The following is a 15,165-nucleotide window of genomic DNA, read 5'->3' as shown; positions in this document are numbered from 1 at the left end:
ACTTCTGCAGACTTGTGCGCAAGAGTTCCACCGTCCCTTTTGCAGCCTCCCCACCACCAAGTAGAGGACCTGCTCTCTCTCCATTTCACACGCACAGCCCCTTGGCTACTGTATTTACTGTGAGGAGTGGCCCTACTAGGCGCTGTCCCCAGCATCAAGCCTAACAGGCCTGAGGTCATATGCTTATTTATGGATTCTCACAGCCACCTCCTTTTTAAAGGTGATCAGTGGAGGCCCCAAAGGGTTTAAGTAAATTTCCTGGGTGCTTCCTAGCGTCAGCTCAGAGGTGGAATTGGCACTGGGGTTTGCCTGGCTCCCAGCTCAGTCCAGCTGAGTGAACGGGGGAGGAATTGCCCTCCAGAGCACGCTCTTTTGGCTGCAGAAGCAGACGTCGCTGGTGGATGTCCCAAGAGAGCAAGTTCAGAGGCCACCCCTACTGAACTCAAGCTTTCAAAACTTTTACCAGCTCAAATACACCTGTACAGCCTGTTCCAAAAACCTCGTGGCCTCGCCTTTAGTGAGTCGGGTTGGTAGAGGAGAGGGCCTTGGGAAGTCTCGTTCGTCACCCACCAATATTTAACGGTCACTTAAGTGATTCATGGGATTCTTCCTGATGCTCCTCAGTTTCTGCCGCAAACTATGAGGCCCTTGGGACTGCAAGGTACAGAGGACAGAGTTTCGTTTCCTGCTCCCGACACGCCAGGTTCCCGCCAGAGAGCGCGGCGCTGGGGCTCCCGGCGGCCGCCTGAGCGCTCCCTGAGCCGCCCCTTCCCCACCCTCCCTTCCCGCGGGGCACCCGGCGCCCCCGGAGGAAAGTGGGGCCCAGAGGCCCTTGGGGTCGATGAGCCCCCGCCCCCCTTTAGGGACCCCTGGGGACTTCCGCGGATCCAGATTCCATGACCCCGTCCTCTGTGATGCGGCTGCGGGAGAAGACCCGCCTCCGGCGCGCGACCCGCTCCGGGGCGCACCCGCCGTCGGGGGCGGGGCGGGGGGCGGGGCCTGGCGCGGGAGCGTGACCCCGCGGGAGCGTGACCCCGCGGGCGAGACGCGCAGCGCGCGCGGCGGGGCTGAGGTGAGGGCCGCGGGGGCGAGGCGCGGGGCGGGCGCTGAGGTGGGGGGAAGGCAGAAGGGAAAGGAAGGGGGCCTGGAGCGCCAGGACAGGAGGGTCCCCGCGGCGAGGAGTCGGTGGCCCCCGGGCGCCCGCAGGCGCCTCCTCTAGCCCGTCGCGCGGAACCAGGTAGAGCCCGCGGCGCCGCCTCCCGCCCGCAGGGCGCCGCGCGGGACGGCAGGGCGGCGGGACGCGCGCGGGGCTGCGGGGCTCCCTCAGACCTGGGTCAGGTGCTCTGACGACGCCCCCGGGCTGGTCTCAGGAGGGCCTGGGGTCACAGGAGGGGGCTGGGGTCTCAGGAGGGCCTGGGGTCTCAGGAGGGCCTGGGGTCTCAGGAGGGCCTGGGGTCTCAGGAGGGCCTGGGGTCAGGAGGGGGCTCGGGTCTCAGGAGGGGACTGGTCTCAGGAGGGGGCTGGGGTCTCAGGAGGGGGCTGGGGTCTCAGGAGGGCCTGGGGTCTCAGGAGGGGGCTGGGGTCTCAGGAGGGCCTGGGGTCTCAGGAGGGGCCTGGGGTCTCAGGAGGGGGCTGGGGTCTCAGGAGGGCCTGGGGTCAGGAGGGGCCTGGGGTCTCAGGAGGGCCTGGGGTCTCAGGAGGGCCTGGGGTCTCAGGAGGGGGCTGGAAGGCGGGAATCGCGCCGCCGGGCCGCCAGGCGCCCTGACGCCGCGGTTTGAAGCGCAGGAGGTCGCGCCGAGCCATGTGCGGGCGAACGTCGTGTCACCTGCCCCCAGAGGCGCTCGCCAGGGCCTGCGCCTACCGCGACGCGCAGGGCCGGCCGCGGCTGCCCGAGTGGAGAGACGCCGACCGGTACCGCCCGTCCTACAACCAGAGCCCGCAGGCGCGCAGCCCCGTGCTGCTGTCGCGCCTGCACCTGGAGAAGGTAAGGCGGCGCTCGGCTTCTCCCGGCCTGGCAGGCGCGTCCCCTGCTGCAGGTTCCCGTGTGCGCTGCTCCGAGATGGCGTTAAACACCAGCTCCTGCCGACCGCGTTCCAGCCCCACGTTGAGAGCCACTCTGGGCCTCACCCAAAAATTTCTATTAGTGTCTTAGAACTTTAGAGGACCATTGAGTATTCCTTCTTCAAGCTCTCAATATAAAGGCCTTCTCCGTACAAGGTATACCAGCCCAGGACTTTTATTTGAATACATTTTTTACTGCAACAGCTTTCAAACCTCTCTAAGCAGCAGCAGCAGCATTTCAATATCTTTAAAAAAAAAAAAAGATTTTCAGCTAAATTAAAATCTCCTGAATTGGATAGAATGAAGACTGCTAATCTAAAGCTCCTCTAATGTTTTTTTGAACACTGAAAAGTTTGTTCTTTCTGCTTGTTTTCAGTCTTTCTATACTTGTCTCTTACTGAAGCGAGAAAGGATGTATTTGGTTTGGCTGTCTGAGATTTAATTGCATTCTCTGTTTGTAGTGTTGACCCCTGTAATGTTGGGAGACCAATAATTTACCATTGTGTTTTAGTTCTTTGCCTTATCTCCTGAAAGTCTTGTGTGTGTGTTTGCGTTTGTGTCTAGTGTAATAAAAATTTCATTCGGAAATGAATAGCTTCTCCATGTCTTGACTATTTTGAATGACTTTAATAGTGTTTTGTTTTTTAAATAATGGTTATTTCCTTTCTGGATTTTGGTTCTGTATAATCTGTAATGCTGACATCACATTATAAAGTTGATTATACGTCTGGTACATACTCTTCAGAACTCTTGTGATAATATGGTAGTCAAAAAAAACTCATGAAATATTTCATTCTTGAGTCACTATTTTAGAGGATGCATACTTCCCTACTGAAACTTTGAAAAAAAAATTTTTAATCAGATAAATCAGGGTAAATATCATGGAGAAGCTTGAAGGAGAAAGGAAAAGACAAGTTTCAGAGGAAGGCATACTTTCGGGTGAGGAGAAAAAAGGATTAAGTATATGTCTTATTCTTTTTTTTTTTTTTTAGCAGAAAAGTTTATTCAACAGAAGAATAGATAGTTTATGACTTATCCTAGATTACCCAACTAGTGAGGGACAGAGCTGGGATTCAGGTTCACACCACTGTCCACAACCCAGTGGATACTTCTTGGATCCAGGAATGGGGGAAGGTCAAGCCTCTAGCAGACAGCTCTTTTTGGATCAGTGGTGTTAGTTTGTTCATGTAGTGTATTGACTTCACATCTCTACCAAGTTTTGCTAAGATTGCCAGTGTTTCCTACTTTTGGTAAATAAAATGATTTGGTTTCATTTTCTCAAACCTATAAATTGTGAAGCAAACTTGGAACCAGTTCAGCGGTTTATTATTCCAAATCATCAACGGTCAGCACATGTGTATAGATTGTAACATTTGCATTTGAAACCACCGATTTGCAAATTATTTCCTCTTTCATTTATCTGCCCCAGCACCTCCAGCTGTTGTGGTCAGCAGTCCATAAGGGTAGAGGAAAAGATGACTAATACTGAGCAATACTTTCAGTATTTTGGCTTCCCAGCCACTTTCTGTTCATAGTCCCCAGTAGAGGGCAAAGCCTAACATTTGGGTTTGGTTTACAGCTGTTGAGTGAACACATGCAAGTGTTGGGAGTTAAAAGTGGTCCATAGATCCCACATGGCTGATAGATGGAATTCTCCTGCTTGCAGCTGTAGACTCTCTTGATTCCCTGGTGTAATGGTTGACTATCCTCACCTTCCTGTTAGCTGATCTGGGTAAGTCCAACAAACTGGAGAGTAGGTGTTACAACTCTGCTGATGTTCAGGGCCCAGCTGGCAGATAGACGGTCCAGAGATTCAAGTCTTCTGAGCATACACGAACCCCCTCTTGATTTAGAGGTGGAGTAGACATTGCCATCTCAGGGTCCTCAAGATGGAGGAATAAAATATGGATTAGAGTGGACTTACTGGTATTCTACTGTAGAATTAACTGTGATTCTAGCAACAGAAGAAATTATATCATTGATGTGGAGACAGTGGCCACGGGAGTTGCTGAAGGCAAGGAAAAAGAGGTGTGATATTGGGGCATTTTTGGGACCTGGAATTGTCCTGAATGATATTGCAGGGACAGATGCAGGACATCGTATCTCCTGCCATAACTCTTTGAATGGACTGGGAGAGAGTGTAAACACACCATAAACTGTAATCCATGCTGTGTAGCAATGTTCCAAAATGTACTCATCAAATGCAGTGAATATACCACACTAATGAAAGAAGCTGTCAAAGCAGAAAGAGTGGGGGATGTGGGGATTGGGGTATATGGGACCCTCATATTTTTTATTTTATTTTTTAAAGATTTATTTTTTATTTATTTCTCCCCACCACCCGCTGGTGTCTGTTCTCTGTGTCCATTCACTTGCATTCTTGTCAGTGACACCGGGAATCTGTGTCTCTTTTTTTGTTGCATCATCTTGCTGCATCAGCTCTCCATGTGTGCGGCACCACTCCTGGGCAGGCTGTGCTTTTTTCACACTGGGCGGCTCTCCTTGAGGGGAGCATTCCTTGAGGGGAGCACTCCTTGCGCGTGGGGCTCCCCTACATGGGGGACACCGCTGCGTGGCATGGCACTCCTTGCGTCCATCAACACTATGTGTGGGCTGGCTCTCTACACAGGTCAGGAGGCCCTGGGTTTGAACCCTGGACTTCCTTGTGGTAGGCAGACACTCTTATCAATTGAGCCAAATCTGCTTCCCTCTTAATTTTTTTAATGTAACATTTTGTGTGATCTGTGTATCTTTAAAAGAAAAAAGATTATTTAAAAAATGAGGAAAAAATTTTAATTTAATAAAATATTTGGCAGAAATCAACAACAACAAAAACAATTTGGTTCCAAAACTTATTTAGCCATCCTTTGGCTCTTATACTTTTCTTTGAAAACTGCAATAATTTATATATTTTATTGCTTTACTTTGGAACTGTAATTCTATGTAAGCTTATCTACTACATTTAGTTTTACCAGAATAAAATATTTGTTAAAAAGTGGTCCATAGACATTGTGAAAGCAGGATTTTTCAATGTCAACACTAACATTTTCGGTGGCATAATTCTTTGGGGAGCTGTCCTGTGCGTTGTAGGATTTTAGTGGTGTAGCTGGCCTGTACCCACTAGGTGCCAGTAGCACCACCACCCCCACCCCACCCTCAAGTCTTGCCCACCAAAAATGTCTCCTGACATTCGCGAATGTCCCCTAGAGAGGGACAGGCAAAATTACCATGTCTTACAAATTTCTGATGACAGATAATTGTAATTGGCCATTCTATAATATTGTCTCTCTTTTTCTCATATATGATTTGGCCAAGGGCCTCTATAAGCTTAGATTATGGCACATTTGATTCTGAAGAGTTTACAAAAGTTTTATATTTTCACCTTTCTCTTCCTTCCTCCTATCTCTCATGAGGTTAACACTTGCATTAAAGTTTCCTCCCCTCCCATTTCTTCTGAGGTCTCTTCTGTAGTTATCTTGCATTCATTGATTGGTTTCATTCCTACTTCTTGGCATACAGCATATCTAGGCTGCCTTTGTCTTTAAGGGGGGAAAAATATATGTGTGTGTGTATATATATATGCTTACATATGAAAAGGGAATTGACTGATAGAGCAGGATTCTGAAGAAGGAAGACAAGGGTGGTAAAAGGAGCACAGTAGAGGAACTGACTTTAAAGAAAAGGGAGGGAAGTGGTTGTGGCTCAACTGATAAGAGCGTCCGCCTACCATATGGAGGGTCCAGGGTTCAATAGCCAGGGCCTCTTGACCCATGTGCTGAGCTGGCCCATGCACAGTGTCTGCCACGCGTAAGGAGTGCCGTGCCATACAGGGATGTCCCCCACATAGGGGTGCCCCATCACGCAATGAGTGTGCCCCTGCAAGGAGAGCCACACCATGCAAAAAAAGCACAGCCTGCCCAGGAGTGGCACCGCACACACAGAGAGCTGACGCAACAACAACAGCAAAAGTGACACAGTTTCCCAGTGCCACATGACAAGAATGCAAGTGGACACAGAAGAACAAATAGCGAATGGACACAGAGCAGACAATGGGGGGAAGGAGAAAGAAAGAAATAAAATCTTAAAAGAAAATTAAAGGAAGTCTTTCTCCTGGACTATTACTATGACTCATTTCTTAGAGTTCCATCCTTTCATAACTTTTTTTTTTTTTTTAAGATTTGTTTTATTTATCCCCCACCCATTCGTTGTTTGTGGTCACTGTCTACTCTCTGTGTTCATTTGCTGTGTGCTTTCTGTATCTGTTTGTCTTCTCCTTAGGAGGCACCGGGAACCAAACCTGGGACCTCCCAGGTGGAAGAGAAGCGTTCAGTTGCTTGAGCCACCTCAGCTCCTTGGTTTGTTGTGTCTCTCATTGTCTTTCCTCTTTGTGTCTCTTTGTTGCATCAGCTTGCCATGCTAGCTCACCTTCTCCAGGAGGCATCAGGAACTCCATGTTGTAGGCAGGAGCCCAATTGCTTGAGCCACATCCCTACTCTCATTTTTCCCCCCTGTTTTTTGGACTCCCAGGTTACATCCTGAGCTTGATTTACTCAAAGAAGCCTCACTTATCCTCATGACTAACAATCACCTTTATGTAGAAAAATTTTAATGTTTTTAAAAAATCCTAACCTTAAAAAATCCATGCCACATATTTTAGGTGTATTATGTTTAATTCTTAAAAATTATCTTGCAAGGTACGTAGGTATTATTCACTCTAGTTTTACAGGTAAAAAAAGTTGAGAGTCCAGGAAATTGAGATTAGTTTAACATTTTAAGTAGCAAAGAAGGGATTTTTGAATCAGGGTCTCCTTACAAAGCCCTATGCTTTCTCTGTATCAGAGATTGGCAAACTTTGGTCCTCAGAGCATATCTGGCCCACTGCCTGATCTTAATAAAATTTACAGAGCATAGCCATGCTTATTAATGTACATACTGCCTTTGGCTGCTTTGTGCTGCCAATGACATAGTTGAGTTGCTTGAGTAATTGCAGCAGAGACCACATGAAGTACAAGATCTAGCACTGCATCTTCCATAGTAAGCACTAATTAAGTATACAGGAACTAAATCTCTACATAGCCCCCACCCTACCCAAGCAGAACGTCTTATATTCTAATAAATGAGATTGCTAAAAAACTCAGAAGTTATCCACACCATGATAAATATTAAAATTGTCTTCAAGTAGAATCTTTCTTTCCTTTTTAATAATCTTATTTATATTTCAATGCCTAATAGTAATGTATGTGCTAAGTTTCATTTTCTGAATTTCATTATGTTCTCACTAAATCTCACCTTTCTCTGTGGCAGGATGCAGACTCATCTGAGCGTATCATTGCCCCCATGCGATGGGGCCTGGTCCCGTCTTGGTTCAAAGAAGATGATCCTTCCAAGCTACCGTTCAACACTATCAACTGTCGTAGTGATACCATGATGGAGAAGCTGTCCTTTAAAGTAGGTAGCTGGTCTAGGGAAAATGCATATATTCTGTTATTATTTCTAACAGCTATTAGTGTCTTATATACCTGGGAATATAATAAGGTTTTTTTTTGAACCTATCTTAAAGTTCTAAAGAATGTTCCCAGTTGTTAATGTTGAGTACTATTCAATTTATTACTGTGTAACAAACCATGCCAAAACTTAGTGATTTAAAATAACCATTAATTATTATGTCATATTCTGGTAGTTGACTGGGCTGGACTGGGTGGTTTTCATGTAGGTTTCTCAGATGGCGTCTGGGGCTGCACGTGCAAGATGGTTTCTTCACCCACATGCCTGATACCTACCTGGGATGGCTAGAGCACCTGCAGGACTTTCTGCTGCCTAGCATAGGATTCTCAGGGTAGTCAGGCTTCTTTTAAGGAGGATAGCTTACCCCAGAGCTCAAGATCTAAGAGAGCGGAGCAGAAACTGTAAGACTTTGTTAACTATTTATACAGCATCACTTCTGCTTTGTTTTATTGGTTTTGCTGAGCCAGCCCAAATTCAGGTGGGAGGGGACTACATAAAGTATAAATGCTGGGATCCCTGGTTCATTGTGGGGCCAACTTTGGAGACTAGCTACCACAAGTACCTGTTTGTTAGAGAACTGGTTGCTTTTGTGCACTTTATTTAATCTTTTCAAATCTGTGTGTTATTTTCACCACTTTGTACACAAGAAAACTTAGGAACAATGAAATTAAATAACTGCCCTAAGTTCACACATTAGTGGACCTGAGATTTTAACTCAAGTCAATGTAATGGCAGTCTGTGAAACATGATTATATTACTAAGACCATACCTTGCTCATATTTTCCCCCAGGTGCCTCTGGGAAAGGGACAACGCTGTGTTGTTCTAGCAGATGGATTCTATGAGTGGCAGCGATGTCAGGGAACAAGCCAGACGCAGCCATACTTTATCTACTTCCCCCAAATCAAAACAGAAAAGGTATCTTCATTACCATTCACAGTAGTGTTTGGAAATCTATGAAGCAGATTAATTCAAGGAAGCACATATTTTTCTTCATAAATTTTTTTAATAACTTTGCTGAGATAAAAGTCACCTTTTTAAATTGTACAATTCATTGGTTTCCAGTTTATTCAGAGTTGTACAACCATCGCTACTATCTAATTCCAGAACATTTTCATCACCTCAAAATGAAACTCTGTACCCATAAAAACTCTTACCATTTCCCTTTTCCCACAGTTCATGGCAACCAGTTATCTACTTTCTCTCTGTATAGATTTTTTTTTAAAAGATTGATTTATTTATTTTTCTCCCCTCCCCCCCACCTGCCCCAGTTGTCTGTTCTCTGTATCTATTTGCTGTGTCTTCTTTGTCCACTTCTGTTGTTGTCAGCAGCACGGGAATCTGTGTCTCTTTTTGTTGCGTCATCTTGTTGTGTCAGCTTTCCGTGTGGCACCATTCCTGGGCAGGCCGAACTTTCTTTCACCCTGGGTGGCTCTCCTTACGGGACACACTCTTTGCACATGGGGATCCCCCACACGGGACACCCCTACATGGCACAGCACTCCTTGTGTGCATCAGCACTGCACGTGGGCCAGCTCCACATGGGTCAAGGAGGCCCAGGGTTTGAACCGCGAACCTCCCATGTGGTAGACGGACGCCCTAACCACTGGGCCAAGTCTGCTTCCCTCTCTATATAGATTTTATGTCACATTGTGTTTATTCATTCATCTGTTGGTGGACATCTGGGTTGTTTATACTTTTGGGCTTTTATGAATAATGCTGCCATAAATCTCAGTGGAATTGCTAGGCATATATGTGATAACTCGATGTTTAAAATTTCCCTCATAGACCTTTCATTTTAAGACATAATAAATTTGACCTGTTCATAGCATAACATCAGAAGATTGAAAATAAATCAGACATGGTAACATTATGTTTTCTTTTACTTAGATTTATGAGTTTTACACTGCTAAAGAGTCTTACACCCAGTTTGCTTTGTTATTGTTCTTTAGTAACAGTGGGAATTGTTCTTCAGATGGTATCATCTCTTTTTTGGAACTTCTTACAGTCAAGGGAATTTGCTCACCCACAGAAAATGCCCTCTGCAGCCAATCTAGTAACACAGGAATGATTTGTAGGTGATAAGACTATTTATAGAAATGGATATCTGTTAATTATAACAAATATTAAGTGCTTACTGTGAGCCAGGTACTCATTATGAGCTTAATGTTTATTAATTTAGTACTTCTAATAACCCTGTGAAAAAAGTACTGTTAGCATTTTACAGATGAAGAAACTGAAATGCTAAGAGGAAAAGTAAAACTATCTTGTTCTCCTAGACTCTTATTTTAACTCCACAGAATGACCCATTCATTCATTAGACAGTAATTATTGACTTCCTTACTTCTTGGTGGTATGGGCAAGTAATAGAAATTTGTGCCACTTTATAGTAAGAAACCAGCATAAAGAGTTCTGTGAATTGGGGGAAGAACTGAAATTTGTTTTTTGTTTTTTTTTTAATAAAGATTTATTTTATTTATTTCTCTCCCCTGCCCCCCTGTTATCTGCTTTCTGTGTTGATTCGCTCTGTGTTCTTCTGTGTCTGCTTGCATTCTTGTCAGGCTGCACCGGGAATCTGTGTCTCTTTGTTGTGTCATCTTGCTGCGCCAGCTCCCCATGTGTGCAGCACCACTCCTGGGCGGGCTGCGCTTTTCACGTGGGGCAGCTGTCCTTGCGAGGCGTACTCCTTGTGTGGGGGGGCACCCCTGTGTGGCACAGCCCTCTTTACGCACTGCAGCACTGTGCGGGGACCAGCTCACCACACGGGCCAAGAGGCCCTGGATATCAAACCCTGGACCTCCTATATGGTAGGCACATGCTCTGTCAGTTGAACCACACCCGCTTCCCTGAAATTTGAATGTATAAGTCTTGTGACTCACTGATTCATTGCTTTAATATTGGTGTCTAGTATGAAATATTTTTGTCCCTAACAGTTAATACATGAGTCTTTTTTTTTAGGTGACTCATTAATGTGGTTGGTCGCTGCATTCTGTCTCTCGCATTGATTTGGGGTAAAAGATTGTTCGCTTGTCTAGAGACAGTAAGATGACTATTGTGACATGTCATCGAAGATTTGACCTTCAACTAATAAATTGCTTCCCCCTCCCTTAAGGTCTTTTCTTTGCTCAGGAGCAGTTCTGTCTTGAGCGAAGGGTACTAGATAGGTAGGGGCTAGAGTAGAGATTAATTTATGAAAGATGAAGAAACCCCAGTTTGCAGAATTGTCCATTGTATGACTTATTTCCCTTTAATTCCAGGATTATCACTCTTGTTTCTGTTCATATTAATTTTTATTGAGGTAAAATTCACATAACAAATTCACGATTACAACCATGTCAGTTTACAAGTCAGTGTTTATTTATAATGTCATACATCCGTTACCAGTATCTAATTCCAGAACATTTTCATTATTCCCAAAAGAAACCCCATAGTCATTAAGCCCCATTTCCCTCAATGCATAGCCCCTGGAAACCACTAATCTGCCTTTTCTGGATATTTATATTAATGGAATCATACAATATGTCTGGCTTCCTTCATTTATCATAACATTCAAGGTTCAGCCATGTTGTAGCATGTATCAGGACTTCATTCCTTTTTATAGCTGAATGATATTCCACTGTATAGATATACCACATTTTATTTATCTATTGATGGACTTGGGTTATCGTAGAAAATGCTGTTATGAACATATGTGTATGCATGGTCTTATGCTTTCATTTTTCTGGGGTATATACCTAGGAGTAGAGTTTCTGGGTCATATAGTAATTCTGTATTTAATTTACTGAGAAACTGCCAAACTGTTTTCCTCAGCAGGTGCACCATTTTACATTCCCACCAGCAGTGTACAAATAAGTGTTACAGTATCTCCATATCTTCACCAAAACTTATTTTCAGGTTTTTTAATATAGCCAGTGTACTAGTGAATATGAAGTAGTATCTCACTGTAGTTTGTATTTGCATTTTTTTCCAATGAAAATGAGTCATTTGTCTTTTTGTTGTTAAGTTGTAATAGTCATTTTGGATACTAGGCCCTTACCAGCTATATGATTTGTAAATATTTTCTCCCACTCTGTGGGTTGTCATTTTATTTTATTTTATTTTTGTATGTGTGCTGTGGAAGCAAGCACATTACCTTTTTTTTTTTTAAGATTTATTTATTTCATTCATTTATTCCTCGCCCCCGCCCCCCGCAGCTTGTTTTTTACTCTATTCTCTGTGTCCATTTGCTGCACATTTTTTCTGTGTCTGCTTGTCTCCCTTTGTTGTGTCATCTTGCTGTGTCAGCGCTCCATGGTGCATGGGCCATCAGCTCTCCGCGGCGCTTGAGCCAGCTTGCCTTCACAGGGAGGCCCTGGGACAAGATGGTAGACAGGAGCCCCACTAATTGAGCCACAGCTGCTTCCCCACATTACCATTTTTTATATTGTCTGTTGGTACACAAATAATTTTAGTTTTGATCACTCCAGTTTATTGACTTTGTCTTTTTGTCCCTTGCATTTTTGGTATCATATCTAAGAATCCATTGCCAAATCTAAGGTCATGAGAAAAATTTTATAGTTTTACTTTTTAAAGTTAAGTCTTTGAGTTAATTTTGGTATATGGTATGCGGTAAGGGTCCACCTTTATTATTTTGCATGTTGTCATCCAATTGTCCCAGTACCATTTATTGAAAGGACTATTCATTTCCTACTGAATTCCCTTAAGCTAAAGCCTAATCCAGAGCAAGACCCTAACTCTTCAATTCTGTGAAGGCTGAGAGAGGTTACGAAGCTGCAGAAGAGAAGTTTGAAGTTAGCAGAAGTCGGTTCATGAGGTTTAAGGAAAGAAACCATCACCTTAACATGAAAGTAGAAGGTGAAGCAACGAGTGTTGATGTAGAGGCTGCAGCAAGTTATCCAGAAGATCTGGCTAAGATCATTGGTCAACAGATTTTCCATGTAGCCAAAACAGTCTTATTTTGGAAGAAGATTCCATCCAGGACTTTCATTATTACACAGGAGATGTCAATCCCTGGTTTTAGAGCTTTAAAGGACAGACTCTGTCCTGTTGTTAGCCCCTCTCTTGTTAGGGGCTTATGTAGCTGGTAACTTTAAGTTGAAGCCAATGCTTATTTACCATTTTAAAAATCTGAGGGCCCTTAAGAATCATGCTGAAATGGAACAACAAAGTTTGTATGACAGCACATCTGTTTACAACATTATTTACTCAATATTTGAAGCCCACCTTTGAAAATTACCACTCAGAAAAAAAAAGAATACTTTCGAAATATTACTGCTCATTGACAATGCACCTGGTCATCCAAGAGCTCTGGTGAGATGTACATCAAAATGAATGTTTTTTTTCCCATGACTGCTAACCCAACATCCATTCTACAACCCGTGGGACAAGGAGTCATCTCGACTTTTAAGTCATATTTAATAATATACATATTGTTAGGCTGTAGCTGACATAAATAGTGATTCCTCTAATGGATCTGGGCATAGGAGATTGAAACCTTCTGGAAAGGAGTCACTACTCTAGATGCCACTAAATACATCCATCTGGGATATGAATTCTTTGGGGTCTTTTAAAATGCAGATTCTGATTCTGTAGGTTTAGGGTGGGGCCTTCAACTTATTTTATACCAAATTCTCTCACATGCTCAGGCTGCAGAATCATTTACCACACGTTGTGAGTCTTGAGACTCCTTTTAGGGCTCAGATAATTAGAGAAGTGAGTCTCAAACTTTGATGCCTATTGAAATCACCTGAGGATTTTTCAAACTCTTGAGTCTCATGCCAAGCACAGGAACAATTAAATTCATATCTCTGAATGGGACCCAGGCATTAGAATTTTTTAAAACCCCGAGGTAAATTCAGTGTGCAGAGACATTTGAGATCCAGTTCCATAGAGTATGTGATACAATATGGAAAACTCCAAAAATAGGATTTGTAAATAATTAGCACAAAAATTTCATGTTTTTTTAATAGAAAGAATATGATTGTCATAGTAAAAAAATGTTTGTGTGAGTGGTGTGGCTCAAGCAGTTGAGCACCCACCTCCTACATGGGAGGTCCTGGTTCATTCCTAGTGCCTCCTGAAAAAATAAAAACAAGCAAAACAAATGAAAAACCCAACTCAGGGAAGCCTATGTGGCTCAGTGGTTGAGCTCAGAGGTTGAACCTCATATAAGGTTCCAGGTTCAATCCCCAGCCCTGGTACCTAAAGAAAAAAAAAAATTGTGATTCATGGGAGAGGAGATCAAAATATCAACATTCATGGGTGTTTGGATAACTTTGAGGGGTTCAAAACTTTAGTGGAGGAAGTAACTGCAGATGTGGAAATAGCAAGAGAACTAGAATTAGAAGTGGAGCATGAAGATGTGACTGAATTGCTTCCATCTCATGATGAAACTTTAATGGATGAGGAGAGTTGCTTCTTAGCAAAGAAAGGTTTTGTTTTGTTTTTTTTTAAGATTTATTTATTTATTCCCCACTCCTACTCCCATGAAAGAGGTTTTCTTTTTTTTTTTTTTTTTTTTTAGATTTATTTTTATTTATTTAATTCCCCTCCCCTCCCCTCCCCTCCCCCGGTTGTCTGTTTTCTGTGTCTTTTTGCTGTGTCTTGTTTCTTGTTTCTTTGTCCGCTTCTGTTGTCGTCAGCGGCACGGGAAGTGTGGGCGGCACCATTCCTCGGCAGGCTGCTCCCTCCTTGGCGCTGGGTGGCTCTCCTTATGGGTGCACTCCTTGCGCGTGGGGTTCCCCTACGCGGGGGACACCCCTGCGTGGCAGGGCACTCCTTGCGCGCATCAGCACTGCGCATGGGCCAGCTCCACACGGGTCAAGGAGGCCCGGGGCTTGAACCGCGGACCTCCCATGTGGTAGACGGACGCCCTAACCACTGGGCCAAAGTCCGTTTCCTGAAAGAGGTTTCTTGAGATGGACTCTACTCCTAGTGAAGATGCTGTGAACATTGTTGAAATGACAACAAAGGGTTTAGATTATTACATAAACTTTGGATAAATCAGGGGTGGGGTTTGAGAGGATTGACTCGAAGTTCTGCTGTGGTTAAAATGCTGTCACATAGCATCACATGCTATGAGAAATTTTCATTGTTAGAAATTTGTTGTAGCAAATTTCATTGTTGTCTGATTTTAAGAAATTGTCACAGCTACCCCAGCGTTCAGTAACCACCACCCCAAGTAGTCAGCAGCCTCTAACAACAAGGCAAGATCCTTCACCAGCAAAAAGATGACTGTCTGAAGGCTTAGACGATGGTTAGCACTTTTTACCAATAAATTTTTTTTCACTTTTTAAAAAAGATTTAATGATGTATTTTATTTAAACCAATATATCCAGAAACAATGTTATTTCAATATATGATCAATATAAAACAGTATATTACATTCTTTTTTTCTGTACTGTCTTATTTTTGTAATAATAAAGTATTTTTAATTAAGGTATTTTTTTAAGACATAATGCTATTGCACTTAATAGACTACATTATAGTGTAAACATACCTTTTTTTTTTTTTTTTTTTGAGGTATCAGAACAGGAAATTGAACCCGGGACCTTGTAAGTGCACTCAACCACTGACCCACATTGGTTCCCAAACATAATTTT

General features: G+C 43.7%; 1 protein-coding gene across 2 annotated transcripts in view; it reads left to right on the top strand.

Moving 5' to 3' along the window:
• The first annotated feature begins 989 nt into the window (after positions 1-989).
• HMCES (5-hydroxymethylcytosine binding, ES cell specific) overlaps positions 990-15,165 on the top strand; it is a 29,638-nt gene continuing 15,462 nt past the window's right edge. Inside the window, exons 1-4 of one of the 2 annotated variants that reach the window (XM_004475944.3) lie at positions 990-1,072; positions 1,786-1,984; positions 7,366-7,509; positions 8,357-8,482. In XM_004475944.3, coding sequence (XP_004476001.2) covers positions 1,802-1,984; positions 7,366-7,509; positions 8,357-8,482 — 453 coding nt within the window. In that variant the 5' untranslated portion in view covers positions 990-1,072; positions 1,786-1,801. Of the gene's footprint in view, positions 1,073-1,098; positions 1,238-1,785; positions 1,985-7,365; positions 7,510-8,356; positions 8,483-15,165 lie in introns of those variants that run through there. The other variant, XM_058288155.2, reaches the window with a different exon arrangement.

The sequence above is a fragment of the Dasypus novemcinctus genome, chromosome 26 (genome assembly GCF_030445035.2).
Source record: "Dasypus novemcinctus isolate mDasNov1 chromosome 26, mDasNov1.1.hap2, whole genome shotgun sequence".
Taxonomy (NCBI): Eukaryota; Metazoa; Chordata; class Mammalia; order Cingulata; family Dasypodidae; genus Dasypus; species Dasypus novemcinctus.
The sequence above is the reverse complement of the archived record's forward strand: the minus strand, read 5'-3'. Positions and strand labels throughout refer to the sequence as shown.